The sequence below is a fragment of the Bubalus kerabau genome, chromosome 23 (assembly GCF_029407905.1).
Source record: "Bubalus kerabau isolate K-KA32 ecotype Philippines breed swamp buffalo chromosome 23, PCC_UOA_SB_1v2, whole genome shotgun sequence".
In the NCBI taxonomy this organism is placed as follows: Eukaryota; Metazoa; Chordata; class Mammalia; order Artiodactyla; family Bovidae; genus Bubalus; species Bubalus kerabau.
The window spans coordinates 4,628,637-4,656,617 of NC_073646.1; the positions used below are offsets into that span (position 1 = coordinate 4,628,637).

At 49.1% G+C, this 27,981-nt stretch overlaps 1 protein-coding gene across 1 annotated transcript; it reads left to right on the forward strand.

Moving 5' to 3' along the window:
* Nucleotides 1-27,782, forward strand: HMOX2 (heme oxygenase 2). The gene is made up of 6 exons (XM_055562420.1): nt 1-154; nt 23,866-23,976; nt 25,063-25,180; nt 25,519-26,010; nt 26,774-26,954; nt 27,036-27,782. Exons 2-6 carry the CDS (start codon nt 23,891-23,893, stop codon nt 27,161-27,163), a joined length of 1,005 nt encoding a protein of 334 aa, XP_055418395.1. The 5' UTR covers nt 1-154; nt 23,866-23,890; the 3' UTR covers nt 27,164-27,782.
* Nucleotides 27,783-27,981: the final 199 nt, after the last annotated feature.

Here is a 27,981-nt window from a genome sequence, read left to right on the forward strand (position 1 = left end):
TGCCCGCCGCAGGGGCGTGTCCTGCGCAGGCCCCGCCCCCGCTGCGTGCGCACGTCGGGCCGCTTGCTAGGCTGCGGCGGTCGCGGCGCCAGAGCTAGTCCCTGACTGACGCGCGGACGCGGTGCTGACGGGCGCCGGAGCGGACCCGCGGCGGGTGAGTGTCGGTGCCCTGCCGGGCCTCCCTCGGGGCTCCTCCGCGAGCCTGGCCACCCCTGGCTCTCGGGAACTCGGCTCGGCCGACACGGCCCGCCGCTCCCCGGCGCCCGCCTGAGGAAGCCCGGACGGGCCGCGGCGAGGGGCGGCCGGGAGGCGGCGAGCGGGGCGTTCGGGGGCCAGGAGGGAGGACCTCGCTTCCCAGACGGCGTTTCAGAGGCCCGGGGAGGCCTGAGCCGCTCGTTGGCGTCGGTCCGCTGGGGCACACACCCTGCCGGCGTCTTCTGCACCCCACAGAAGGTGACCCGATCCCCGGGTCGCCGCGGGAGGACTTGGCGTTCCCGCCGGGCCTGCAGCCTCTGGCCGCCCAGCCAGCACGTCGGTCCACTTTGGGCCGGCGAGGACCCAGACCTAGCTTGGCGTCCGAGAGTCGTACCCGGGCTGTTGGCGCGGACCGGGCTCTGACCTTCCTCCTCCTGACTCACCTCTGCCTGAAGGGCCCTTTGAGTCACTGTCGTGACTTCCCTAATGACCCGCGGCCGCCAGGTTGCAAGGGAGCAACGTCAGGGGCAGCTGGTTAGTCTGGCAGGGAGTCTACCTGTCACCTCACAAGCGCGGTGCCCTCGGTGTGTTAATTGCCCTGTAAAAGCTGCCAGGACCGCCGAGTCTTAGCACAAAGCCTGTCAGCGTCTTGTCATTTTAATGACTTCTGGTGAACTGGTTGCCGTGGCCTGTGGCTGTTCATCCTTATCGTGTTGTATCATTGGCTTGCACCAGGTGGAGCATGGTTGAAAAAAAGAGAGACATCCTATAGTGCTCTAGAGCTCAGGAAGCCCTCTCACTCTCAGTTCAGTTGAGTTGCTCAGTCGTGTCCGACTCTTTGCAACCCCATGAATCGCAGCACGCCAGGCCTCCCTGTCCATCACCAACTCCCGGAGTTCACCGAAACTCATGTCCATCGAGTCGGTGATGCCATCCAGCCATCTCTTCCTCTGTCGTCCCCTTCTCACTCTCAGCCCCTAACAAAACCCTGTGAGTTGATAGTTTTTCCACTTGTGAAATGGGGTTAATGATGAATGGAATTAAGACGCTTTAACCTGTCTCCCACAATCAGGAAAAGGGCACAGGTGGTCTTGTATCTGGTTATCTGCCCCCAGATCCCATGCTTTTTCCTAGAGTGGAAATGGATTTATGTTATTTAAACTAGACAGTCTTCCCCCTCCCCCTAAACTGTCCTCCCAAGTAGAAGGAAACAGGAGCTTACTGGTTTTATGTATTTGAATTTCTGTTATGGCATTAACCAGGGTATTTTGATTAAAATTTTAACTGCCACATTAAAATTTTTAATTTTTCTTTTGTGAGGAGGGGGATAAGAAATATAAATGAGTAATTCTGTGCTTTATTCTTTAGTGTTTTGTTTTTTTTTTTTTTAAGAAACATCACAAGCTTACCAGAAGCTCACAGTTCAGTGGGCCATTTCCATTGTAAACTTGGAAACTGGGAACTTGGAAACTGGGAAAAGTTTTCAAATACCGTAGCTAAGCCAAAGGCTTCCCGAGTAGCTCTGTGGTAAACAATCTGCTTGCTAAGGCAGGAGATGCAGGTTCTATCCCTAGTTTGGGAAGATTCCCTGGAGAAGGAAATGGCAACCCACTCCAGTAGTCTTGCCTGGAAAAGACCATGGACAGAGGAGCATGGCTGGCTGTAGACCATGGAGTAGCAGAGAGTCAGACTCAAATGAGCAAATGGGCACTCACGCAGATAAGGCAAAACACTGGTGAGGGTGTGGGGATTTGAAGGACACACTCGTTGAATGACTTCATCTGACTGGGGATGTGAAGGGGAAGAATCTGTGATTTCCCCATTGTCTGACAGAATTTCCTTTTTTCCTTTGCCTGGGCCAGTAAGATGATAGCCTGTGAGTCTCCAGAGTCAGGAATATGAGCTACTCCAGAAATGACAATGCCAAGCATAAGATGAAATACAGAAAGTAAAGTATTCATCACCTTTGGTTTACGCTCGTTGAGTCTATCAAAAAGCAAAACAGCCAGGGCCTTTGGCTACCTTGATTTTTTTGGTTTCTTTTGAAAAGCTGACTCTCTTCAGAGAACAGTTGGGCTGTGTATCAGGTTTGCAGCAAAAACCAAAATATCATCCATCTAGGAGGAAGACATTTTTGAATATTGGAATTGTATATTTCAGCATAGTTCCCTGACCAGGATTGGAACCCCATGCCCTCAGCTGTGAAATTGTGGTGTCCTAATCATTGGACCACCAGGAAATTCTCCAGTATAAAATTTAGAATTTAGCTATAACTCCTTGGAGAGAAAAGATGAAAAATTTGAACCATAAATTACCTCCTTGTTTATTACTGGACTAAAAAATTTTAAGTACACACTTAATTCAGTCTCTTATTCTGATAGTACTTAATGGGAGAATTGAGAAATCTGAGTCACATCTCCTTTTGTATTGAACACAGTGAAGGTTATTTGCTTTTTAACTTTATTATATCTGTTAGGTTTGTCTGTGTAAAAGCAGAGGATGAAAACTCTGTCTTTTGTTGTAACCTGAATAATCTCTCAGGATATTTTTGCCCTGCTGAGAAGCAGTGCCATTACCGATTAATTCTTGCCAACAGTGAAGGAGGGGTGCATATCTTTAATTGGAACAGTTAGTGTAACTGCTTATACTGGGATCTTTCTGTTTTTTATAGTGAAGATATTTCACTCTGGTGACCATTCAGGTACTCAGTGATGTTGTTGACTCCAATTTGGTTTACTTTTTCATATTGACTTCGTTTATTTACCATAAAATGTCTCCCATTATATTACACACTGTAAAGCCAGTGAAATTTAGCAGTATTGTTGATGGTCTGGTCTAACAATGTTATATATGTTTACAGAATATGCATTACATTTATTCATAAATCCTTGCTATAAGACCAGCTTCTTTCTATTTAAGAATAAAAATGGTTTTGGAATTCACTGTAGATACTTTAGGGGTGCATAGCTATTGTAAAGGGAGTTCATTTACAATCAGCCCATTAGAGGACTGCATCTTAATTGTGATCTTGGCTGACTGCAGTGGAGCAAAGGATGCTTTCTGGATCATCATATCAACCACATCTATAGTCAGACCTTCCTTACAAGATAACATTCTGAACCTTAACTAGGCGTTTCAAAACAGCAGTTAAATTCATGAGGCTCTTTTCAATGAGCAGGTTTTACTGTCACTTTGATGTAATTTTAGAAGGCTTTTAGCAAACATGCATTTCCCTATGTGATGTTTTTAAGCACATATTTTAATAGTAATTCAAGGGCTGTTTTGTCAGTTTGTTGTTGTTCGGTCACTAAATCGTGTCTGACTCTCTGGGGCCCCATGGACTGCAGCACGCCAGGCTTCCCTGTTCTTCACTGTCTCCTAGAGTTTGCTCAGATTCATGTCCATCGAGTCGCTGATGCCATTCAACCATCTCATCCTCTGTTGCCCCCTTCTCCTCCTTCCCTCAGACTTACCCAGCATCAGGGTCTTTTCCAGTGAATCAGCTCTTGCATCAGGGTGGCCAGAGTACTGGAGCTTCAGCATCAGTCCTTCCAATGAATAGTTGGCTTATGGAGTAGGAATTGCATCAGAATTGCATGTCTTCTTGCATTCATTGAGGAGGGTTCTTTTTTCAAATATGTGCTTAAGTATCTCCCTGTGAAAGTCTACAGATACACTGACTTTCTGTTTGCACTTCAAAATCATTGAATTGTTAAGTACAAAATTGAGCTGATTAATCAGTTGGTAACCATTATTTTCACTCATAAACAGCTATTCAGCACTAGATAATGTTTTACATATTCATGTATGTTTTCTAAATATATACATGTTAATTTATATTAGAAAGAGTGACAAATAAATGGTTCATTTCTCCCCCAAAGGAAACTGTGGAGTATTTTTGATCACGAGAAAAACATTTAAACCCCTTGATCTGCAGTTTCTGTGTCTGAAAAATGAAGTTAATACTTGATGAGCCTTCAAGTCTTGGGTGCCTAGAATGCTGCTCTTCAATCTAAGGGGTTTCCAAACCTTTCTGTTTCACAAAGTTAGGGGTTGGGAACTTGTGTTTTTAAAATTTCTCTCGTGCTTATTGTTTGGGGCCTCCCTGGACATAAGAGAAAGCAGACTGGCAGGAAGGCAGAGAAGTAATGACAGGAAAGGATGGATTGCTACGCACAGTGCCTGCCATCTGCCGTTCTGCCGGAGGCCCAGCAAGTGGGTACTGTCTCCTCTCTGTTGTTGTTTAGTTGCTAAGTTGTTTACGACTCTTTGTGACCCGGTGGATGGTAGCCTGCCAGGCTCCTCTGTCTGTGGGATTTCCAGGCATGAATACTGGATTGGGTTGACATTTCCTTCTCCAGGGGACAACAAGAGCAACACACGAATAGATTTGTTTCCTTCCCAGGAATATCAATAAGTCTAATTATTGTCATAGTTCTCAGTAAGTTTAAAAGGGCTTTGGGGAAGAATGGCCTAAGGAGACAAGTGTCTAGCACCTTGCCAGCCTGACTTCTGCTAAATAGCCTCAGCTTCCAACCTTTTTCCCAGCGAGCTCTCTCTCAGTCTTGGAAGCCTCACGTTTCACTGTCTTGTATTATATTCAATTCCATGATTACCTGAGGGCTGTGGGAAGGTGCTGGCATGATTAGAACAATCTGCCATCATGCTTTTAGTTAATCTAGTTGGCTGGACTGCCTCATCAGTCACTGAGGTGATCCTGTTTATTATGAGAAACACTGGGACCCATAGTCTGAACATACAGGTGTACTGAAGGAATTGGTGAGACAGGATATTTGAGTCAGAACAGTCCTGGAAAATCTGGAACATAAAGCCCTATCTTTAACACCATTGTCTGTACTGCACAATTAGCATTTATAGTATAATACACCTGTTCTATTAGTTATCTTTCTGTTTCTTTTTTTCTCTCTATTGAAAGCTGCTTAAAATCCCCAACAAGATCTTAGGCCTCTTTGTAGTCAAGGAGCCCCATGAGTATTATAAGTGTTTGTGGATGATAACATGGCCTGTCACATGCCCAAGCGTGTTCATCCCTTCCTTAGTACTGCATCTGCTGTTCTCTCTGGCAAGACCACTTGGAGCTGCTGCGGAGGAACTGTTGTCATCTGAAACTATTTCCAGAGCAGCTTGGGGGAGGGCAGGCAGAGGAAGGGGAAGGATCAGTGAGTAGAACTGAGTTAGAGTGTGAGGGTGTTCTGGGTAGCAATGTTTGAAGGTGATGAGAAAAGCAAAGATAGTGAAGTGACGTTACACCTTTGCTCCTTCAATTTTCCAGGAGACAAGGGGAGGGTCAGTCTTTCTCTTTGCTTAGTAATCGCAGGTGTCCCACTAATTAGAAAATAACTTTGGCCACCTCATGCGAAGAGTTGACTCATTGGAAAAGACCCTGATGCTGGGAGGGATTGGGGGCAGGAGGAGAAGGGGACGACAGAGGATGAGATGGCTGGATGGCATCGCCAACTCAATGGACATGAGTTTGGGTAAACTCCGGGAGTTGGTGATGGACAGGGAGGCCTGGCGTGCTGCGATTCATGGGGTCGCAGAGAGTCGGACGCGACTGAGCGACTGAACTGATTCCTCTACCACACTTGGGGTTTTGTCAGCCTCAGAGGAATCTCTTAAGTATCTGTGCTCAATGTCATGCTTGTCTTGCTTTGTAACACTTTTTGTGTTTGCAGAAAGTCTTCCTGGTGTACCCAAAAGGAACAGTGAGATGATTGGCTGCTCTGGGTTATGCTTTCTTCCCTTTTGCACGTGACTTTTCTGGGACGCACGCCCAGATTTAAAGTCAATACGTTCAAGTTCAAATGCCTACAGGTAGAAGGACAGAGAAGCAGCGCACTCTCTGCCCACTTGGCACGCTTGTATTGCCTCTGTAGTGTGCACCGAGAGGGTTACAAAAACAGCAAGCCCATGGTCCTTGTTCACCAAGAGTTGGCAGTCACCTTGAGGAGGCGCCAGACAAAATTCACTTTGTAAGGTTTGTGATTGTTGTTTTGACACTCAATATTCTGGGAGGTCAGGGAAGTGAAGAGCTGAGAAATGGAAAAGACAGTCATTTGAACTGAATCCACTGGGTTGCCTAAAAGACAGCAGGAACAGAAGAGAATGAATGAGCATTAGTGAATGAGCATTTAGGGAGTTACTGGAAACATGTCACCCACAAAAAGATTGTCTTTCATAAATGGCTCGTCTAGAACAGGGATTCCTGAACTTGAAGGGCCTACGGGTGCTCTGGAATTGCATAGGTAACATGTATTTATTTATTAATGAATCTGTTCTCTCCAAATTTATTTCTTCTGTATCTGCAGAAGTTCAACACAGGAGGCATTAGCCACATGAGGCAACTTTTTTTTAACTTGTGATTGTCCTGGAGAGAGAGTCAAAAGTCTTCCTCTGATTCTCAGAAGGGTTTGCAACCCCAAAAGGGTAATGATTACTATAATCTGACAAATAGCTTTGCTACCAGTCTTCAGAAGTACACATCTCTGAATTTGTGTCTTCAGATACAACTGGGTGGAAGATTAGAGAGAGAAACCCAAGGATTCCTTTGTAAACAACCTACCCAGCACCAGGTGTCATGGGACATACATGAGCGCTTGTATGTCCCACATACAAGCATGTTCCCACATACACAGTGATCTAATCTGGTTGCCAGGCGTGGCACAGCTAAAATGCACTTACTAACTAGTGGGGGCGATGCTCAGCTCTGCCTTCGGAGACCTTATAGTCAAGTGCAGCTGTTTAGAGTGTGTGCCTGTCCACAATACAGATTTAGAGCCAAGTAGGAATGTTGGGAATGGGGTGAGAAATCACGTGCTTTTTGGAAGGTCAGGCCATTTTTTCAGAAATGACTGGTCTGTTGGAAACAAGATATGAAAGAGGGAGGGAGCCCTGGGCAGGTTCGGGAGCGGTGGCTGATTCAGAACCATCTCCCCTCTGCTGCTTTGGACATATAGCCTGACAAGACTGTCCTAGAACTGCCGTCGAGTAGCACATGCAGTGGGACATGCAAACCATCTGTTTCAGATGAGTGCCTTAGCTCCCCAGAGCTCAGCCAGCCAAGTAGGCCAAGCTTGTACCCCCGCCCCGCACCGCCCACCACCACCCTGCTCTAACTGTGGATGCTTCACTGTCCGTGCTTCCGGTATCAGCCTTCTGTGTAGGGTTGGGTTGGGGGAAAGGCATTCAGTTCAGTCGCTCAGTCCTGTCCGACTCTTTGCGACCCCATGAATCGCAGCACGCCAGGCCTCCCTGTCCATCACCAACTCCCGGAGTTCACCTAGACTCACGTCCATCGAGTCAGTGATGCCATCCAGCCATCTCATCCTCTGTTGTCCCCTTATCCTCCTGCCCCCAATCCCTCCCAGCATCAGGGTCTTTTCCAGTGAGTCAACTCTTCGCATGAGGTGGCCAAAGTACTGGAGTTAGAACACCTCAAAGCAAGCCCTGGAGCACATGATTTTCTGCTTTGTCAGTTGTCCTCCCCATCTTGTCTACCTTTTCCCCTAGTTATTCATCCAGTATTGCCTAATCAGGTCCTTAGTCAGCAGTAGATGTTCCGGGCCATTTGAATTTCTTCTCAGTAATGATTAGCGCTTACAATGATGTTTGACCAGTTCTGGAGACCTCTTGGGAATTACAGGCACCCACTTCATGTATCTTCATGTATTTCGTGGGAGCTGCCTCATGCAACAGGAAGTTGCTCAGTTTTACGGTGGCAAACTGCTGTTTGTTTTTTTAAATTTTCTTTTTGGTAAACTGGTATTTTTGTAGCATTTTGCTTTACCCCCTGCAGTAACCATAACAACATAATGCCTTGGTGTATCTCCTCCAAAATGTTCTAAAAATGTGGGCTTGTTAAGAGAAGCCTGACCACCCCCTCCACTTCCCTAGAGTAACAGACCTGAGAAGAAGAGTGCTGTGAAACCCCTTCCCTAAAGCCAGCTCGGGGAATAAAGGCTTCTCACAGGTGGACAGCAGGAAGGGCCGGTGCTTTACGTCTGCATCAGGTGGAGCAGTGCTGGCAAGCGTTTGTTACCTAGACTATTAAAATTTTGCCTATCCATTTCTTCACTGCCCCCCCCCCCCTTCTTTTTCTCCCTCCCTCGCCGCCCAGCCCAAAACCTTTCTTTTTTTTTTTTTTAAAGTACAGCTGTGTCTGCTGCCTCACCCTACATTGCTAGCCTCCTTTTCCTTTTTGAAAATAATTTAACAAATTTATTCACTTTGGCTGTGCTGAGTCTTCATTGCTGCTCGGGCTTTTCGCCAGTTGTGGTGAGCAGGGCCTACTCTCTAGTTGCGGTGCCTCGGCTTCTCACTGCAGTGGCTTCTCTGGTTGCTGAGCACAGGCTCTCAGGCACTTGGGCTTCAGTAGTTTCTGCACATGGGCTCTAGAGCACAGGCTCAATAGTTGTGATGTACTGGCTAAGTTGCTCCCAGGCATGTGGGGTTCTCCCGGATCAGGGATCAAATCTGTGTCTCCAACACTGGCAGAAGATTCTTTACCACTGAGCCACAAGAGAAGCCCTCCATTTCTTTCTTTCCTTTTTTTTTTTTTAAGTAAGGCAGTGTTCTGTTCTTAACCAGGCTTTCAGAGTCCTTAAAATCTAAAAGGTATGTCCTTAATAGCTGTATCTATGGAATGTGAGGAAGGCAGTTTAAAACCATGCAGTACAACCTTTCTCTTTCAGACCCCCTACAAGGCCCATGTAACCTCCCCCTCAACCCTGACCCGCAACTGCTCATCAGTAGAAATTTTTGTAGTAAATATGGTGCTCAAAGATACTTACTCACTAGCCAGCCAATTTTCTTATGTCTGGGATTCACTTTTAAATGTTTTCTTTGTCATCTGCTCTTTGAGAATACCTTAATTTTGATAATACCTCACATTCTGGAAATCATCCAGTCACTCAGCAAACCCTGATTAGGTAGGTACCCTGTGTTGAAGTAAGACACAAGGATAAATGAGCTGTGATCTGGAAAAACATAGGTACAAAGAAATGCTGCAGCAGGATACACGTGCTGTAATAGATGATGAAAAGCTTGCTTAGGTGGCTCTTAATGTAATATCAGGCCTCCAAGATCATCCAGCTCATTGTTATCTGACCTTATTTTTAGAAGCAGCACCAACTCCATTTTCGGAGGAGTATGCGAGCTGCTGTGTCTGAAATGGGTGGGGGAAGCCCATGGTCTTTCCTGCTCTACCTTCTGTTGAATGCCATCCTCCCTGCAGCTCTCTGAGACGTGCCTCTTATTTTATAAATGAGGCTGTTGGAGTTCCAGAGCAGCAGTGTTTGTAATACAGCTCACTGGCGCAGACCTGGTATTAGAGCTTTTTAGCCTACATGTCAGTCAGACACCAGACTGATAAACAATGATTTGATTTTCTCCCAGTTCTGAGTTCTATTCCTTCAAGAAGTCAGTGAACACATTTCTGTCAGGGGCTTCTCCTCTTCCTGGCTTTGTTAACTGAGCCTGCTTGAAAGGTTTTGCCTCCTTGTGGGCTAAATACAAATCAGTCCTCTTCCCAGGAAGACCCTTTTCCCTGTCATCTGTGGGCAGTGAGTGCCAAGTTGCCCCACTTACAGCCTCTTCTGTTTTCTGGTGGAAATTCAGTTTCCCCAGAAATCGCTGTAAAGGATATTTGATGAAGGTGTGATGGACGGCATGAAGCTTACTGTGAAAACAAACCTCTTCTTGTCTCTCTCTAAACTGATGAAGGGATGAGAGGTTAGAGCAGGGTTTCTCAACCTTGGTGCTCTTGACATTTTAGGCTGGATAATTGGTGGTGGTGGTGGTCTGGTGTGTGTGTCATGTGTGTGTGCACATGTGTGCTTTTGCTTTCTGCGTGTTGTGGGATTTGAACAGCATTCCTGTTCTCCTGGCCTCTGTACACTAGATGCCAGTAGCACAGCCCACCCTCCAGTTTTCGCAAGCAGACATCCCTCTGGGCGTGACCGATGTCCCCTTGAGAACCACTGGGTAGGGATTGATTGTCAAGAGAACTAACTGCAAATGAGAGTTACCATATTTATATAAAGTCAAGTTTTCATTTACCTAAACCTTGATTTATAGTGATGAGCTGCTCTGAAGAAACAAAACAAGAACATGTCCCATCCTGGATCCTGACCCATGTAGAGCATGGAGGGGCCTTCACCTAACTCAGGTTCAGAGTCCCCTGAATAGAATTTGAACTCTGGAAATCATCTTCCTTTGCGTTCTTTGCAAAACTTATTTTGCTAGATATGCCCAGGTTTTTCTGTTCCTTTTTTGGTATTAGAAATGTTACCAGAATGAAAACAGTTTCTTCATAGTGAGCATTCATCTCAGCCTGTGACCCTGGAATAGATTTCATGCTACTTACAGGACCTTTCATAGAGAAAGCGGTTTTTCCATTTCTTGACTAAAAATATTCAGAAACATTAGTTAACTTTAAGTGACACTTGCTTTAGTTTACTATTCAGCATCATACGGCAAGCTAAAAATAAATAAACGAAAACAGCAGTTTTATTAGTAAACTAAATAATAGACTAAAGCAGCAGTTTTATGGTTATCTCATTGAATTTTCACACCTGCCATGCAGAGCTGTTATCACTACCCTTACAGATGGAGAAACCGAGGCCCCCAGTGGTGTGCAGCAGAACCAGGGCCTGCCCTGCGGTGCCTGACGTGAGCCTGTGCCTTGAGCACATGCCTGCACTGCCTCTCGGCCTCTGTGGCAGTGGACTCTTGGCCAGTCATAGTTGAGGTCAGGTTTGTTGGGCTCCTACACACGCTAGCAAAGTAATGCTCAAAATTCTCCAAGCCAGGCTTCAATAGTATGTGAACTTCCAGATGTTCAAACTGGATTTAGAAAAGGCAGAGGAACCAAAGATCAAATTTCCAACATCCTGTGGCTCATAGAAAAAGCAAGAGAGTTCCAGAAAAACATCTGCTTTATTGACTATGCCAAAGACTGTGTGGATCACAACAAACTGGAAAATTTTTAAAGAGATGGGAATACCAGACCACCTAACCTGCCTCCTGAGAAATCTGTATGCAGGTCAAGAAGCAACAGTTAGAACTGGACATGTAACAACAGACTGGTTCCAAATCGGGAAAGGAGTACATCAAAGCTGTATATGGTCACCTTGCTTATTTAACTTATATGCAGAGTACATCATGAGAAATGCTGGATTGGATGAAGAACAAGCTGGAATCAAGATTTCCAGGAGAAATATCAGTAACATCAGATATGCAGATGACACCACCCTTATGGCAGAAAGTGAAGAAGAACTAAAGAGCCTCTTGATGAAAATGAAAGTGCAGAGTGAAAAAGTTGGCTTAAAGCTCAGCATTCAGAAAACTAAGATCATGGCATCTGGTCTCGTCACTTCATGGCAAATAGATGGGGGAACAATGGAAACAGTGACAGACTTTATTTTTTTGGGCTCCAAAATCACTGTCAGTGGTGACTGCAGCCATGAAATTAAAAGACGCTTGCTCCTTGGAAGAAAAGTTAGGACCAACCCAGACAGCGTATTAAAAAGCAGAGATGTTACTTTGCCAACAAAGGCCCTTCTAGTCAATGCTACGTTTTTTCCAGTAGTCATGTATGGATGTGAGAGTTGGACTATAAAGAAAGCTGAGCACCGAAGAATTGATGCTTTTGAGCTGTGGTTTTGGAGAAGACTCTTTGAGAGTGCCTTGGACTGCAAGGAGATCCAACCAGTCCATCCTAAGGGAAATCAGTTCTGCGTGTTCATTGGAGGGACTGATGCTGAAGCTGAAACTCCAATACTTTGGCCACCTGATGCAAAGAACTGACTCATTGGAAAAGACCCTGATGTTGGGAAAGATTGAAGGTGGGAGGAGAAGGGGATGACAGAGGATGAGATGGCCGGATGGCATCACCGACTCAGTGGACATGAGTATGAGTAAGCTCTGGGAGTTTGTGATGGACAGGGAAGCCTGGTGTGCCTCAGTCCATGGGGTCACAGAGAGTCAGAGATGACTGAGCAACTAAACTCAACTATAGGCCAGCTCTAAAGACCACCACGCAATTCACTCATTGCCTCAGTCCCTCTGGTGTCCGGTCAGCACGTTAGCACTGTGCTGTGCAGGTGGGACTTGTGTATGTGTGGCTGCTGTTAGCCTTGTTGAGCCCATGTTCCAGAAACTTTGAGATGGAGGGATTTGGTCTCCATGTCCTTGGATGTATACTGAAATACAGATACTTATGTTTGTGTCTAGATAATGGTCACATTTACACAGATGCTGAGTTACTGCCAGCAACTACTGCACAGGGAGACTGTGATCTGGGCATCTTGTACTGGTGAGGAAACTAGAGCAGACAGAGTAGTGTGTTCAGTTCAGTTCAGTTGCTCAGTGGTGTCCAACTCTTTGCGACCCCATGAACCACATGTCCATCACCCTGTCCATCACCAACTCCTGGAGTCCACCCAAACCGATGTCCATTGAGTCGGTGATGCCATCCAACCATCTCATCCTCTGTCGGCCCCTTTTCCTCTTGCCTTCAATCTTTCCCAACATCAGGATCTTTTCCAATGAGTCAGCTCTTTGCATCAGGTGGCCAAAATATTGGCGTTTTAGCTTCAACATCAGTCCTTCCAATGAACACGCAGGACTGATTTCCCTTAGGATGGACTGGTTGGATCTCCTTGCAGTCCAAGGCACTCTCAAGAGTCTTCTCCAACACCACAGTTCAAAAGCATCAATTCTTCAGTGCTCAGCTTTCTTCACAGTCCAACTCTCGCATCCATACATGACCACAGGAAAAACTATAGCCTTGACTAGACAGACCTTTGTTGACAAAGTAATGTCTCTGCTTTTTAATATGCTGTCTAGGTTGGTCATAACTTTCCTTCCAAGGAGTAAGCGTCTTTTAATTTCATGGCTGCAGTCACCATTGACAGTGATTTTGGAGCCCCAAAAAATAAAATCAGCCACTGTGTCTACTGTTTCCCCATCTATTTGCCATGAAGTGATGGGACCAGATGCCATGATCTTAGTTTTCTGAATGCTGAGCTTTAAGCCAGCTTTTTCACACTCCTCTTTCACTTTCATCAAGAGGCTCTTTAGTTCTTCTTCACTTTCTGCTATAAGGGTGGTGTCATCTGCATATCTGAGGTTATTGATGTGGTATGTGCTGACCTGTTATCTCTGACCTTGGATCCTAGAAGATTTTAGCAAACAGCTGGGGTGTCTAGAAAGAGAATTTAAGGGTGTTTTGTTAAGTAATCACTCTGCCACCTTGATTTTTCTGCCTTTCAAGTGTGGTTTTGAGGATTGTTGCAGGTGAATTGTTGTTGTTCAGTCGCTGAGTCTTGTCTGACTCTTTGTGACCCCATAAATAGTAGCACACCAGGCTTCCCTGTCCTTCACTGTCCCCCTGAGTTTTACTAACAATGAAGACTCTGAATGTTCTGTCTTTTAAGAAAAATTTTATTGAGTTAAAGATTATCCTTGTAAGTCAGCTGTCACTCTGAGAGGCTTTTTAGAGTGGAAGAGAGGGCTGGTGTCACACCTGACTGTTACTTTCACATCACCTGCAATATATTTTCTCTACCTTTCCACTCCTGGCTACTCCTCAGGGACATTATCATCCATGTACGAATCAGGCCCGATACACGAAGGGAGGAAGACAGTTGCGCACCCTTATTCCTTGAGCCATTGCCTTGTTATTAGTACAGGGAACCAGAGAGCAGAGTGACAGCGGGCTGCCTGCTCTGGGGCCCTGACTGCTGGCCCCGGGAGGCCGGGCCTGCGGGGAGCCAGGGGAAGCCGAGCCTCTTGCTCTCGGAGAGCCCGGTAGCTGTTGCTGCTGGTCCGCTGCCACCATAGACGCAAGTCTGTGAGGAGAGGGCAGCCTCTTGGGAGTTACCAGTTCCTGGTCAGGGCTTGTTTCTCTGCACCCACTTCACCCACCCCTCCCCTCTACTGCCAGAGTCTAGGCAGTTGTGAAAATGCCTGAGAATAATACCTAACTCTGAGGCCTGTGGAAGCATGTGAGGGTCCCAAACAGGTCCAAGGTGAGCCAGAGAAGCCGCCTCATTAGATTGACCAGTGCCTTGGCCTGTGGAGTTGCTGATTTCAGAAGACCTATATGTTGATATATTTTCTGTCCATCACACTCCTGTTACCAAGGCAGAGTATATTTTCAGTAGACAGGAAGATTGGACTGAATAGATCTCAACATGTGGAGAACACGCTTTCAGATTCTTAAAACCAGCTCTTCTGATTCTCTGTAGTTTCTATGGTAATAGGTACTATAGAAATCTGCAGGCCTTACCTATTGTGACCTCCCCGTGGGGTCAGGATGCCCAAAGCCTCGGCTTCAACGTCCGCCAGGACCTGGCAGATCTGGCTGCTTCCCTCCAGGCACCGAGGTTGGGGGGAGAGGGGGTGGGCGCCATCCTCCCCCTTGGGACCAGCCGTCTCCAGCCTTGGCCTGCCCTGCTAGTCAACAAAAGCAGGGCCCGCCAGAGGACAGCCTTCTCGGGTTGCCCTGTAATCTGAGTGAGCCAAGGTGAGTGTGTTAGGGGTGGGCGGTATAGTCTTCAGATGGGAACCTGAGCATATACTTCTCAGCAACCATAGGATTGAGCTCACTTTTCTACTAAAAAACAAGTGTCAGTCAGTGGTTTAGCCAGCCCCTCTACTGTGAGCAGAAGTGCCATGTAATATAACCTCAGTTTCCATGTGGCTAGTAGCCTTGTCAGTAGACACCATACCAATGTCACCTTTGTGTACCACTGAGGACTGGCTGTGGACACAGGAGGCATCACTTTGCATTCAGAAGGACTCAAGTTTGGTTCCAGCTCGACTGTTCACTCTGAGTGACATTGGCTGTATTACTTAATTCTCTTGATCTTAGTTCCTTCATAGTCATGGGACCCTGCTCAGAAGTGACTTAACATGGCGTGTCCACATCTGTTAGACTTTAGTTCAGTGGTCTTCCTCTGCACCGCCCTCTTCTGGGTGAACCTGAGGGCCTTTGGTCCCTGCTGGGAGGCTCTATTGAGTCTGTCTGTAGAGAGGAAATGGCTTCCCAGGTGGCTCAGCGGCAAAAGAATCTGTCTGCCAAAGCAGTAGACACCCGAAATGATAGTTTGATCCTTGGGTCGGGAAGATCCCCTGGAGGAGGAAATGGCAACCCACTCAAGTATCCTTGCAGGCAGAATCCTATGGACAGAGGAGCCTAGCAGGCTATAGTCCATGGGGTCCCAAAGGAGTCAGACATGATGCATGTAGAGAGGACACACGCATGTAAAGAGGAAATCACCTGGAAGCCCATAGCACTTCTAGGTTTTCCAAGGTGAAAATTCAGCAGAAGCATCCTAAGCCCCCACGGTTTCGCGCCACTCCCAACACTGTTTATATCATCATTTGTGAGAGAAGCTGAGGTCACAGGTGACAGTTGTTGCACTTGAGTGAAAGAAAATGTGGCTGACCACTTAATCCATAGGACACATGCTTTCTAGATTGTTCCAAAGTTGGAAGGATTTTTGCTTTATTGTGCCTAGGGGTGACCCACAGTCTCCTCAGAACTTACGCTGTTACAACCGGCCCTGTGGCTATCTGGTGCCTAAGCTTTGTTCTTATAAAATCCCAGCCTGATTGTTCTAGAATTCAGTCACGGCTTCAGCCCCCACCCCTCAGGTGCTTCTCATGGGACTAAAAAGCCTTGTCTTCTCAGCACCAAGACCCAGTGACACTCAGGAAACAGAGCAGGTCTTGTAGTAGGAAGTGGCATCTTTGGTGCCAGCAGCCAGTGGACTTCTGGCCCCTTCTCTGCTCTTTTCAATGTTTCAGGTATCGTCGCAGTGTCTGAATTCTTGCTCAGCTGTATTTGAACGTGCTAGAGATGAGCCCACCGCTCCCCAGCGAACACAACCTGCCTGAGAAGTCTTAGACTTCCTGAGTCCAGTTTTTGAAGTTACTAAGAGGCTAGTGCCCTTAGTTGCTTTCTGGTTGCTTGTTGCCAGATAGGCAGGTGTGTGTTGAGTAAATGTGACTCAAGAGCTTTGTGTCCCTAGACTCCTCACTTTTCCAGAATTGCTTGTCTGAACTTGCTCTTTGTCAAGAGGTTAGTAGTCATCCATTCAATTAACTGTGGGATTGAATTCACCCAGTAACCAAAATGAAAGGGGTGAAGCTTGTGTATAAGAATTCCTGAGGTGTGGCAACACCAGAGTTCAGAGACCTCATGTCATTCATTCTATAGACTCAGAAGGTTGTGACCTATAGGATGTGGTCTCCTCGGGGGTTTGGGAGGCCCCTCTTCTCGGCTGCTTTGTTGGATTAGAGCTGAGTCGGCCTTGTGCACTGCTCCCGACACCCAGCTCAGCCAGCGTCCAGCAGCATCTGCAGTGAGAATTTTCCAGCTACAGCGGTCACAGGTCTCACCTCAGAAAGAACAGGAATTCCCTTTTCCTGACACTGGCAGAGGAAAAGGCCTGAGTCACAAGTCCTCACGTGTAACTGACTGCCCAGAATTACCTGTGGACGCATCAGATTTCTTCCTCAGTGTTTCAGAACCACCCACCTGTTCACTTTCTCCAGCAACTTCTCAAGAGATCATCAGCACTTTTCAGCCATGTTAGTTTCATGAAGCCCTTGTACACACGTTAGCTCCTTTAGTCTTCACAGCACACTTGAGAATGTGGAGCAAAGAGAGTTTTGTTACCCAGTTTTATGGATATGGAAACTCAGCTTTCAGAACAGTACGCCTTACCACAGCCATGGAGCTACTAAACACTGAAACTCCAGCCCAAACCTTTCTAACTCTAAAGACCTCATCATCCTTTGGGCAGGGCCCACCTACCTTTCCCTTCCTGAAGGTGAGCTGGGTCTAGAGCAGTAATCAGCAGCAGGTGGGAGCCCGGACGTGACCCCTGTAAACTTACAGGTTCACTGAGCTCCCTCCCGCCCCCCAACTTCCAGCCGTCCCTGAGGTCTGGGAGCAGCGCAGGGACGGTCAGGTGGCCGTTTACTGCAGGAAGCAGGTTGCACCCCTCTTCACATCCATTTGCCAGATGGGATGCAAAACTGGCCCTCGGTGTGAGGTTTACCCCTCTCAATACTGGATTTTAAACAGTGCTCAGGAGAGCAAGCCTCTTTCCACGTTGCATCCGGGAATAGGGCTTCTTCCACTTGTTGAGTTTCCTGGTGTCGTAGCAAGGTCTGAAAAAAGCTCACCAGAAGTGTCTCGTCTCCCATAGTAGACCAGTTAATAAACAGCTCATTCTCAGTTTCTTCTGTCACATTGACACCTGTTATAAAGTGGTTTCATCTTCGTCATCTATTTGATCTTCATAGTAGTCTTGTACTGAGTGCTGGGTAGGTGTTCCTCCCATTTCACAGGTGAAACGTGGAGAGAGCCCGAGGTTAGGAGGCTGAGAGCTGCACCGTCTCGCCCCTGGCTTCCTCCGTCCTGCTGCCTCCACAGGAGCCCTGGCGTTGCTTGTCCCCCAGATCAAGTTAGGCTTATAAGTAGCATGTTAGAATTTACTCTTCTTTCATAGACAAATACTCAGAAAGGAATGTGTGTGATGGGTAAACAACCTGTTTCTTCATAGCTGCTGAGGCCTGCCTGATAAGAGTATGTGGCACCATTAAGAACTGACTTGGCCTGCTTTATGGGATTGTTCAACAGGAACAGAGGGGTGAAAAGCCTTCAGGGGATATAGGGAAGGAACAGCTCCTATAGCCCAGGAAAGGGAGTGTCTTGGACTCGTGTTCTGTGTTTATCATCTGAAGACATTTAGGGGACACATGCTCGTATTTATGTGCTGAAGACATTTGTGTTGTACATGCTTTTTGTGAGCAGTGAGGCATCATTTTTACCCGTGACCCTCCTGAATGTCACAGTAAGTAGGTGGGGTGAGATCATAAACAGAGGTGGATGCGATGAAAGCTATTAGTTCAGCCAGAAGAGTGGAAAACACACGCGCGCACACACACCCCCCACATCCACGGGCTGTGGGAAGAAAGCTGCACCAGTGACTAGAGGCAGGCCTGAGACAGAAGGAGCCAAAGGCCTCCTTACCTGCGGTGCTGGCTACGAAAAGCAGCCAGAGCCCCAGGAAGGGCCTGCCCTCACAGGCCTGCAGGCGAGGAGCAGCAGCCTTCCTGGGCAGGGGGATGTGGATGTGGACTGGGCCTGGTGGAGAGGTCAGGGGCCAGTGCCCAGCCCTGATACGGGGAGAGCAGCCGGGGGCAGGGACTCTGGGGCAGACCCTGGGAGGGGAGCAGTGAACTCTCGGGGAGCTGCAGGAAAAACACAGCACTGGCCGCTCAACGAGGGTGCCAGCCCCTTTGGGCCCTGTGAGTGAGAATGGCCTTGGCCAGCTCAGAGGCACAGGAATTACAAACAAGTCTGTAGTTAGAAAAAAACGGACCACCAGAGAGAGGGGTGGAGGTGGGGAGAAGGGAAGGAGGAGGGGATGGAGTCAGAGCTGAAGAACAGTAAAACTAGATTTCACACCATCTAACTCAGAGGTTTGGTACCCAATTAAAATTTTTATTGTCTTGTTTGGTATTTTAGAATTGAATCCATAACTTATTGTCACTGTCTCACCACCCTCTTCGTTTAGCTCGCCTGGTCAGTAGGCATTTCATTTATGCGATGGCATCCATGACAGCTCAGGCTGGAGGCTCCCCAGGGCGCTGGGCTGTACGTGATTTGGAACGTGGTGTTGGATTCTGAGCAGCTCAGCCTGAGGGAGCCTTGCTCTGTCTTGTAGGATATGCTTCCAGCTTAACAGGGAAAACAGGATGATGGCTTCTAGACTGGAGTGGAGCCTGAGCCTCACACAGCCCTCTCGAGGCATCCAGGGCCTCCGGTGTCCAGGGAGGGGGCAGCCCCTCACCTTCCCTCTGGCCGCCATCTCTGCGCACAGGAGACCGGCTCCCCCTCAGGTCATGGGCCTCCATCTGCGCGCTGTGGCAGTTGGTGTCTGGCCACCTCGATTCCAGTAGGCGGGAGAGCTGTGCTGTTTCCAGCCGCCAGTCACTGCCTTTCCGCCTCACTTCCCCCTCCCTCTCGCGTGCTGGCCAACTCTGCAGCCTGCCCCTTTCCCTGGTTGTGGTTTCCCAGGGCAAAGGAAAAGAATGGGCATGAAGAAAAGAATTGTGACAGTTGAAGTCCCCATTGTGCCTTTGGGGGAGGGAGTGGGGATCACGTTTCTGTCTGGCAGCCAGGCTGACTGACCTGAGGTTTGCTGACCTGAGTTTGTAGAGCAGGCCTTAATGTCTTTGAACTTGTCTGTTCTTTAAGAAGCCCTAGAGCCTTGAGCCTGTCATTCCCCAGGGCAGAGGCTTTGAAATGAGTGTTCTGGATCTGCTGGGCCAGGTGCACCAGAGAGAACACTGGTAATCAGGACGCTGTTGCCGTTTCTCTCAGAGCAGGTGTGGGAGTGAAAACCAGTCGTCATCAGTGAACAGCTAGGAGTACAGGAGTTACGGGGTTGTGGAGGCAGATTTTATACACAGAGGGTCACGAAAAAGTCGGAAAGTAGAAGAAGAGGGCCTGACCTCTATAGATAAACATTTCTGGAATTAGTAGGAGCACAGTGAAGGGCCCTGGGGACTTCTGGGGACTGGCTGGTGTAGCACAGAGACTTAGATGGCTCCCCCAGTCCTGTTCTCTCTGTCCGGGGGGGCCCCCCCCTCCCCCGCCTTCTCCCCTGCCTTCTCCCCTGCCTGTCCCTCCCACTTTCAAAAGAATGGAGCCACTTTGCATAGAAGGAGCCAATTGGCTAAAATGTCCAACAAACTACAGGTATTTATAGTTTTCCAGAGTCCCTTCCTGCCATTGCTGGTGTACTTAGTTATCCATCGTCCTAGTCAGTGTTTGGGGTCTTTTTTTTGTTAAGATTTTTTTTGTTTTGATGTGAACCATTTTTAGTCTTTATTGAATTTGTTAACAGTTGCTTCTGTTTTATGTTTTGGTTTTTGCCTGGGAAGTATGTGGGATCTTAGTTTCCCGATTAGGGATTGAGCCCACACCTCTTGCATTGGAAGGCAAAGTCTCAGCCACTTATTTTAAACAAAGAAGTTGATGCAGACGTTTTCATGCCTGGGTACTGCTCGTCAGCTTGTTGCCGTGGTGCCAGGATTCCATTGTTTGCTGCTGTTTAAGTAGCCCTGCCCTGTATTGTTAGGCTGGGTGACTTTTTTCAAATGTTGTAGTATAGCTATTTATCATTTTGGTACAGATGACTTACTGTTAATACTTCTTGAGGTATATTTCCCACAGTGGACTATTTTGGGATCTTTTTGTTTTTGTTGGATGCAGGGTGGGGCAGCTTCTTATGGATTACAAGAGATTGCAGTCTAGAAAGGCTCCGTGTTCTTGATTTGGCCTTTGATTTTCTAGGATTATAGTGGTTCCTGCAAAGAGAAAGGATTGGAGTGTGGAAGTCAGCCTGACCAAGTTTGACCATGTAGCTTTTCAAAGAATGAAGTGAATTCTGTTTCTGACATACAAGGTGGCTCCTAAATGCACCCCCTGCCCCACCCCCCCAGCCTGGCCACTCCCTCGAGGAATAGTGGCCAGGCCTCCAGGCGGCCCTCTTTCTGGAACTCAGCCTGTGTGGGGTGAAAATGCTAAATGAGCCTTCCTGAGAATGTTCTCCTTCCTGCCAGAGGGCACTTTCAGCCTGCGTTGTGTGCGTGCTTGCTAAGTTGCTTCAGTCGTGTCCGACTCTTTGCCACACTATGGACTGTAGCCCTCCAGGCTCCTCTGTCCATGGGGTTGTCCAGGCAAGAATACTGGAGTGGGTTGCCCTCCCCTTCTCGGGGGATCTTCTGACCCAGGGATCGAACCCACCTTTCCTGTGGCTCCTGCATTGGAGGTGGATTCTTTACCACTGAGCCACCAGCGAAGTGCTCAGCCTGCGTTAGGGACTCAGTATAATTGCTGCTGGAATGGGATAAACTGGTATCTATCCTTCCTTCAAAGCAAAATTTTTCAACCCTGTTCTGAGTTTAGAACCTGTTGAGGTGGTAGACTGCAGAGTGTGCCTTGCTGTCCACTGGCGCCTGCTGTTGGTGGAATGCTTTACAGCATTTCCTGTGTGCCTTCTTTCCTTTGATTTGTTTTCAGCAAGTGTTTATGGAGAGCCTATTTCCGAGGCCCTGGAGCTATATAGCAGTGAAGCAGACAGCTGTGGCCCTGTCCCCGGGGCTAGAGTCTGGCCTCCTGGGAATAGGGATGCAGAATTCGGGGCTGTTGGGCAGGACCAGTGGAAGAGGGTGGGTGGAGGGTGTGCCAGAAGAGGTACTGGCACAAATAAACTGCTGCTGTGGAAAAAAAACAGTCTGCACCACACTGTTCACCAGCATTTTTATAGAGAGGAGTATATCTGATTTGTCAGGAAGAGGTCCCATTTTCTATATTCTGCTATTTCTGTTCCCTCTTTTTTCCAGCTTTAGTGAAGTATCATTGACAATAAAAGTGTAATTATTTAAAAATGTATAAAAGTGATGATTTGGTGTATGTATACATTGACTTAACATATCCATCACCTCACATATTTACCCTTTTAAAGAAATGAGAACGATTCAAGATCTGTTCTCTTAGCAGATTTCAGTTATGCAGTTCAGTATTATCAACTATAGTCCATATAGTCAAAGCTAGGGTTTTTGCAGTGGTCATATACAGATGTGAGAGTTGGACCATAAAGAAGACTGAGCACCAAAGAATTGATGCTTTTGAACTGGGCTGCTAGAGAAGACTCTTGAGAGTCCCTTGGACAGCAAGGAGATCAAACCAGTCAATCCTAAAGGAAATCAACCCTGAATATTCATTGGAAGGACTGATGCTTGAAGCTCCAGTACTTTGGCCACGTGATGCGAAGAGCAAACTCATTTGAAAAGACCCTGATGCTGGGAAATACTGAAGGCAAAGGATGGGGGCAGAAGAGGGTGAGGTGGTTAGATAGCATCACTGACTCAATGAACATGAATCTGAGCAAATTCTGGGAGATAGTGAAGGACAGAGGAGCCTGGAGTCCTGCATTCCATGGGGTTGCAAAGAGTAGGGCATGACTTAGTGACTGAACAACAATTATCAACTATAGTCACGATGCTTTTCATTAGATTCTCAGACCTTATTCACAATGTAACTGAAAATTTGTACCATTTTGCCAGCCGTTCCCATTGCTTCCACTCCCAGGCAATCCCCATTCCATTGTTTTCTCTGAATTGAACCTTTTTTTAAAAAGATTGCACACAGAAAGAGTATCATGCCTTGTCTGGCTTATTTTACTCTCTGCTATTTTCTAAGCGTTCCTGGAACAAGTGCACCATCATATCTAATATTTACTGAGTGCTTACCACGTGGCAGGCACTGTGCTTCTGTGTTCTTCCTTAATCCTTCCTGTCATTAATTCCATTGTATAAATGCTAAATCTAAAGTTGAGAGAAGTTTCAGAAAGACTGCTGAGCAAAACCAGGCCTTGTAATATCTCCAAAGATAACAAAGGAGATGTTATCTAGGGAAAACTCAGAAAGGAAATGTAGCAACATACTAATGGTGGTTATCTGTGGGCTGAGATAGAAGTGGTTTTTTATCCTTTCAGGGATCATTTATTATACTTCTTTGTCCCCCTAGACACCTATTTCTGGGCAGAGCTCAGTAAGGCTTGGTAAGAAGACACTGGTTGAGGTAGAAAGTTCAGGTCTCTCCTTTCTTTGGCTTGATTTGGCCCCAGTGATAGTAGCTCTGGTCCTGTGTTACTGCTGGCGTTGGGGCAGCTGTGCTGCTGTTCCCAGATGGGCTTCCCCCGTCGCACCGTCAGGTGGAGCGTGAACTTGGTGCCTTCCAGGACCAGATCTCCCGGGCTGACGAACGCAGAGGCAGTGGGCATCGACTGGCCTACGTGTGTCACTTCCTCTAGCTCGGCAGAGTCTGGAGTGGGCTGGAGGCAGTCTGCTCGCGTGGTGACTCGGCGCAGCTCATCAGGGGCCTTTGGAGCCACCCCAAGGGGATGCTCTCTGCACAAGGGCGCTCGCCTCTAACAGGCAGGCTGGCTGGTTCCGATGCGCTCACTGCCACACTGAGAGCTGCCGCACCGCTGCTTTTTTTATTTAAGTCATATTCCTTTGTTATTTTATGTTTTAGGTAACTTTTAATTTTGATATAATCTCAAAAATACAGAAAAGTTGTAAGAATGGTACGTAGAATCCTTGTGTATGTTTCATCCAGGTTCACCGTCAGCACTGACTCGAGTGCTTCACTTGTATGTCCCCCCCCGCTGCAGTGTATGTGCCTGTACACACACACACGCACACGCACACACACTCTGTCTCTGAACCATTTGACAATAAGTTGCAGGTAATATGCCCCATTACTTGTGACTATGCGAGTGTGTGTTGACTAAAACAAGGACATTCTTGTAAATAACCACAGTGCAGTTATAAAAAGCATAAGTTCAGCATCAATACAGTGCTGTTACCACTGTCCATATTCACATTTTGTCCAGTGCAGATATGGTCCCGTGACAGCAGAGCTTTATTTTTATGAAAACTTCCCCGAGGCCTGTGGCGCCTCCTGGTGGTGTTGCTCAGGGGCGAGCAGAACCGGTGGGCACCTGGGGAGTGACTGCCGTGGGCGCCACATCCCCTGCTCCCGTGTCTCCGCAGGACCAGAGGCGTAAGAGCAGCAGCCATGTCAGCAGAACTGGAGACCTCAGAGGGGTTGGATGAGCCGGAGAAAAAGGTCTCCGGGGTCCCAGAGAAGGAAAACCACACCAGGTGAGTGGTGGCAGCCGTGGTGCAGTCAGGTTGTGCTGCTGGGCCCGGGGATGTTCTGTGCCCCGCCGCCTCCTCGCCCTCGCCCCAGCCCCACGCAGGGAGGCAGGACAGGCACTGCTCCAAGTGCTGAGTCATGGGGTTTGATGGTGCTCCTGGCCGTTTCTTCTTCCTGGAATTCTGAGCGTTTTGTCATCTGGGGTGAGCAAGGGTAATCAGAGGCAAAGCTGGCACCTTTCCAGTGTCTCCCACCGCTCAGATGTGGGAGCAGCTCTTAACTCCAGGGCTTTCCTTACTGGGTTGGGGGCAATTCACTTGAAGCCTCCAGTCACCCGGGCCTGTTCTTCATTGTTCTCAGCCTCTCCTTATAGCTCTGTCATTGGCAAAGTTCTCTTTTTACATCTTGGAATAATTGCTGAAAATAAACTATTGGCAGCACGTGAGTGATATGAGCCAATCTCCCAAAGAGGCCAGCAGAGACTGGGCCATGAGAGGCCAGGCTTTTCTCGCTCTGGTCGACAGGTGTGTGGATGCACAGGAGTCCCTGCCCAGCACCTTCTCTGCCTTGTCTGGTGCTGGCATCTGTCATGGGATTTTGTTCAGCAGCACAGGCCTTGGTCCTGGCTCTTGCCTCCCCAGCCTCGCTCTCAGTCCCATCCTCCTGTGCCGGGTCCCAGCCTCATGTCATCCTCAGGGGCTGTGGGTCCAAGGTGGGAGGAAAGCAGCTGGGCCACCCCAGGAGCTGCATGGTCTGTTCTTCTCAGGGGTGTGGATCCTGGGAGACACGTTCCCCAAAGTCATCTGTTCCTTGAGGTCAGCACACACTGTGGTAGGGTGAGGTGTGTGTTTCTTCGGGCGGGCACAGAAGCCAAGCATCACTCATTTGGGTGCTTCAGAGAGACCCGGGCATGGTGGAGTGGGTCAGAGTCATCCAGAGTGTCGCCCGAGTCCTGGGAGCAGACCCACGTCTGCCTGTGCTTTGCTCCCTGCTGAGAGGCTGGAATCACGTTTCTGAGCAGCCTCTGCCTCGAGCTCGGTGAGTGGTCAGCCTAGAGTTGGAAGGCTAATTCACACATGCTTTCTCCATAGGATGGCAGACCTTTCCGAGCTCCTGAAGGAAGGGACCAAGGAATCACATGACCGGGCGGAAAACACCCAGTTTGTCAGGGACTTCTTGAAAGGCAACATCAGGAAGGAGCTATTTAAGGTTTGTGCCCTCAGTCGTGAACTGGGTTGGGCTGGGGGCCCTTAGTCCCATAGGGTTGCCTATCCCCCAGCCTTCCTCCACACCTCATGTTTTCTCAGCATCAGGCTGAGGTTTCATGTCTTAAAAGGAATAAGGTAGTGATGTAAAGGAAGTGATCCGTGTTCCAAAGAATTCACTGTGTCATTCCTTTAAGAAACAAACGCTTCCTGCGCACGTGAAATAACTCACTGTATAAAAGTGGGGAGCGGAGGGGGTGCTCAGGAGTGTGGGCAGTGGGCTTGGGAGTTGCTGGCCCAGGCCCTGGCCCTCTCCCACGGTCTCCCCATCACCCTTGGCAGCTGGCCACCACCGCGCTGTACTTCACCTACTCCGCCTTGGAGGAGGAGATCGACCGGAACAAGGACCACCCAGCCTTTGCCCCCTTGTACTTCCCCACGGAGCTACACCGGAAGAAGGCACTGATCAGGGACATGGAGTATCTCTACGGCGAGCACTGGGAGGAGCAGGCGCAGTGCTCCGAGGCCACCCGGAAGTACGTGGAGCGGATCCACGAGGTGGGGCAGAACGAACCAGAGCTGCTGGTGGCCCACGCCTACACCCGCTACATGGGGGACCTCTCGGGGGGCCAGGTGCTGAAGAAGGTGGCCCAGCGGGCCCTGAAACTCCCCAGTACGGGGGAAGGGACCCAGTTCTACCTGTTTGAGAATGTGAACAACGCACAGCAGTTCAAGCAGTTGTACCGGGCCAGGATGAACGCCCTCGACCTGAACCTAGAGACCAAAGAGAAGATCGTGGAGGAGGCCAACAAGGCCTTTGAGTTCAACATGCAGGTACTGCCAGGGCCAGGCGGGAAGGGCGTCTGCCGGCAGGGCTGCCCCAGAGCCTCTTGAGGGGCATCAGTGCCCTCGGACAGATAGGCTGCCTGAGCGCAAGTCTAGCGACTAGACAGGCCAGCAGGCACGACCCCAGTCAGGCTTCCATCCTGTGTGATCAATAGCCTGTGTGTGGTGCTTTGGGAAGGTGACACCCCAGCATGTTGAAGGGTCGGGAAGGTGGGAGCTATCTCCCTCCCTCTCACCCAAGGCTTCTGGTCTGAAGGAATGTGGAGGTCCCCCTTTTTAGCAAGGGTTGCTGTGAAAAGTCCTGCTTGGTAAGTTCGGAGAGAGAACCAAAGAGAATGATTTCGTTTACAAGTAGCTGTTAGGCCCAAGTCTGGCAGGCCGGTTCTGTGTCCAGAGCCCAGGCCCTGCCCTCCGCTCCAGGGAAGTGCCGGCCTGAGTATAGGCCTGAGGGCCCCTCAGGACCAGCCAGCCCTGCCAGGGCTGCCTCCTCCCACCTTCCTGTTTCTTGCTAGAAATACCCAGCAAGAACGTGCTGGGGATCCCACGGCGTGGGGGGCAGTGCTTTATCCTTTCTCCTGTCTGCCCCCTGGGGGTGTCCGCTGTGGGCTCTCAGCCTGGGCAGCACAGGTGCAGCCACACCTCCCAGAGCTCCCCCTTGGGGGAGGTGTCCGCCCTGTACATTGCCGTCCCTGCCTGCTCGGCCCGTCTGGGGACACAGGCTGGTGATGGCTGTTATCCTTTGCACCTGCAGGTGTTCAATGAACTGGACCAGGCTGGCTCCTTGCTGGCCAAAGAAACCCTGGAGGACGGGCTCCCTGCGCACGACGGGCTTCCTGCACACAGCAGACTGCCCACGCAGGACGGGCTTCCCATGCACGACGGGAAAGGAGACTTGCGGAAGTGCCCCTACTACGCTGCTCAGCTAGACAAAGGTAGGCCTCGCGTGTCCTGCGCGCCCGGGGCAGGTGTGTTGGCCCCCACTCACAGCATGTCCCCTCGGTGCTGCTGCGCAGGTGCCCTGGAAGGCAGCAGCTGCCCCTTTGGAGCAGCCCTGGCCATGCTGCGAAGGCCCGGCCTCCAGTTCCTGCTGGCCGCCAGCGTGGCCCTGGCCGCCGGCCTCCTGGCCTGGTACTCCATGTGAAGGACCCACCGTTCCACGCTGCGCTGCCTCCCGTCCACCGGCCCGCCCTGCCTCCACCCACGACCAAACTGCCACCTCAGGTGACTTTCCTAATGCTGGCCTTGAGAAAACAAGCAACCAATAAAAGCCAGAGACTGAAGCCTTTGCTTGTCAGCATCCTGCCTGCGGGCCAAACGCTGAGCTGGGTGCAGGCCCGCCCCCCAAGCCCCCCGGCCCTGGCAGCAGGAGCAGTCCGCAGGCTGGCCTAGGCCTCTGGGACCAGCGCTGCTGCCAGGGCCCCCGCACGTCTGACCCAAGGCTCGCTCGCTCCCCTTTTCCTTGTGTCTGCACCTAGGTGGGTGTCTTTCCTGTGCCGGGAGTAGATCGCCAGCAAGTTCAGGCCCCAGAGCTGTGGGAGGGTGGGGGCCTCCCCAGATGGGCTGCTCTTTTTCTGGACTTCTCCTGGGGTTAGGAGCCAGAAGTTGGGCTTTCGCCTCGCCTCAGAGGTCCTGGAGCTCCGTCCTGGGCAGCCAGTCCTCATGCCTGTCAAGCAGACACCCGAGTCGGGGTCAGTTTGGCCATGGGCTGTCTTCTCTGACCTGTGAAAATGCTTCTGCACTCAATAAAGTGGATTCTGCTAGTCGCCTCCCTCCTTTTTGGTGACGCCATCCCTGTCGGTGCCCGGCAGCCCCTCGCTCTCCCAACACTGCCGGTCCCTGCCCAGCACCCGCCTCTCAGGGCAGTCAGTGAGCACCTCTCAGGGACGTGGACGTCCATGTGGTCCCTCGGTTTTCTAGTTCTCAAGAGTGCTTTAGTTTTCCTTTTTTTTTTTAATACCT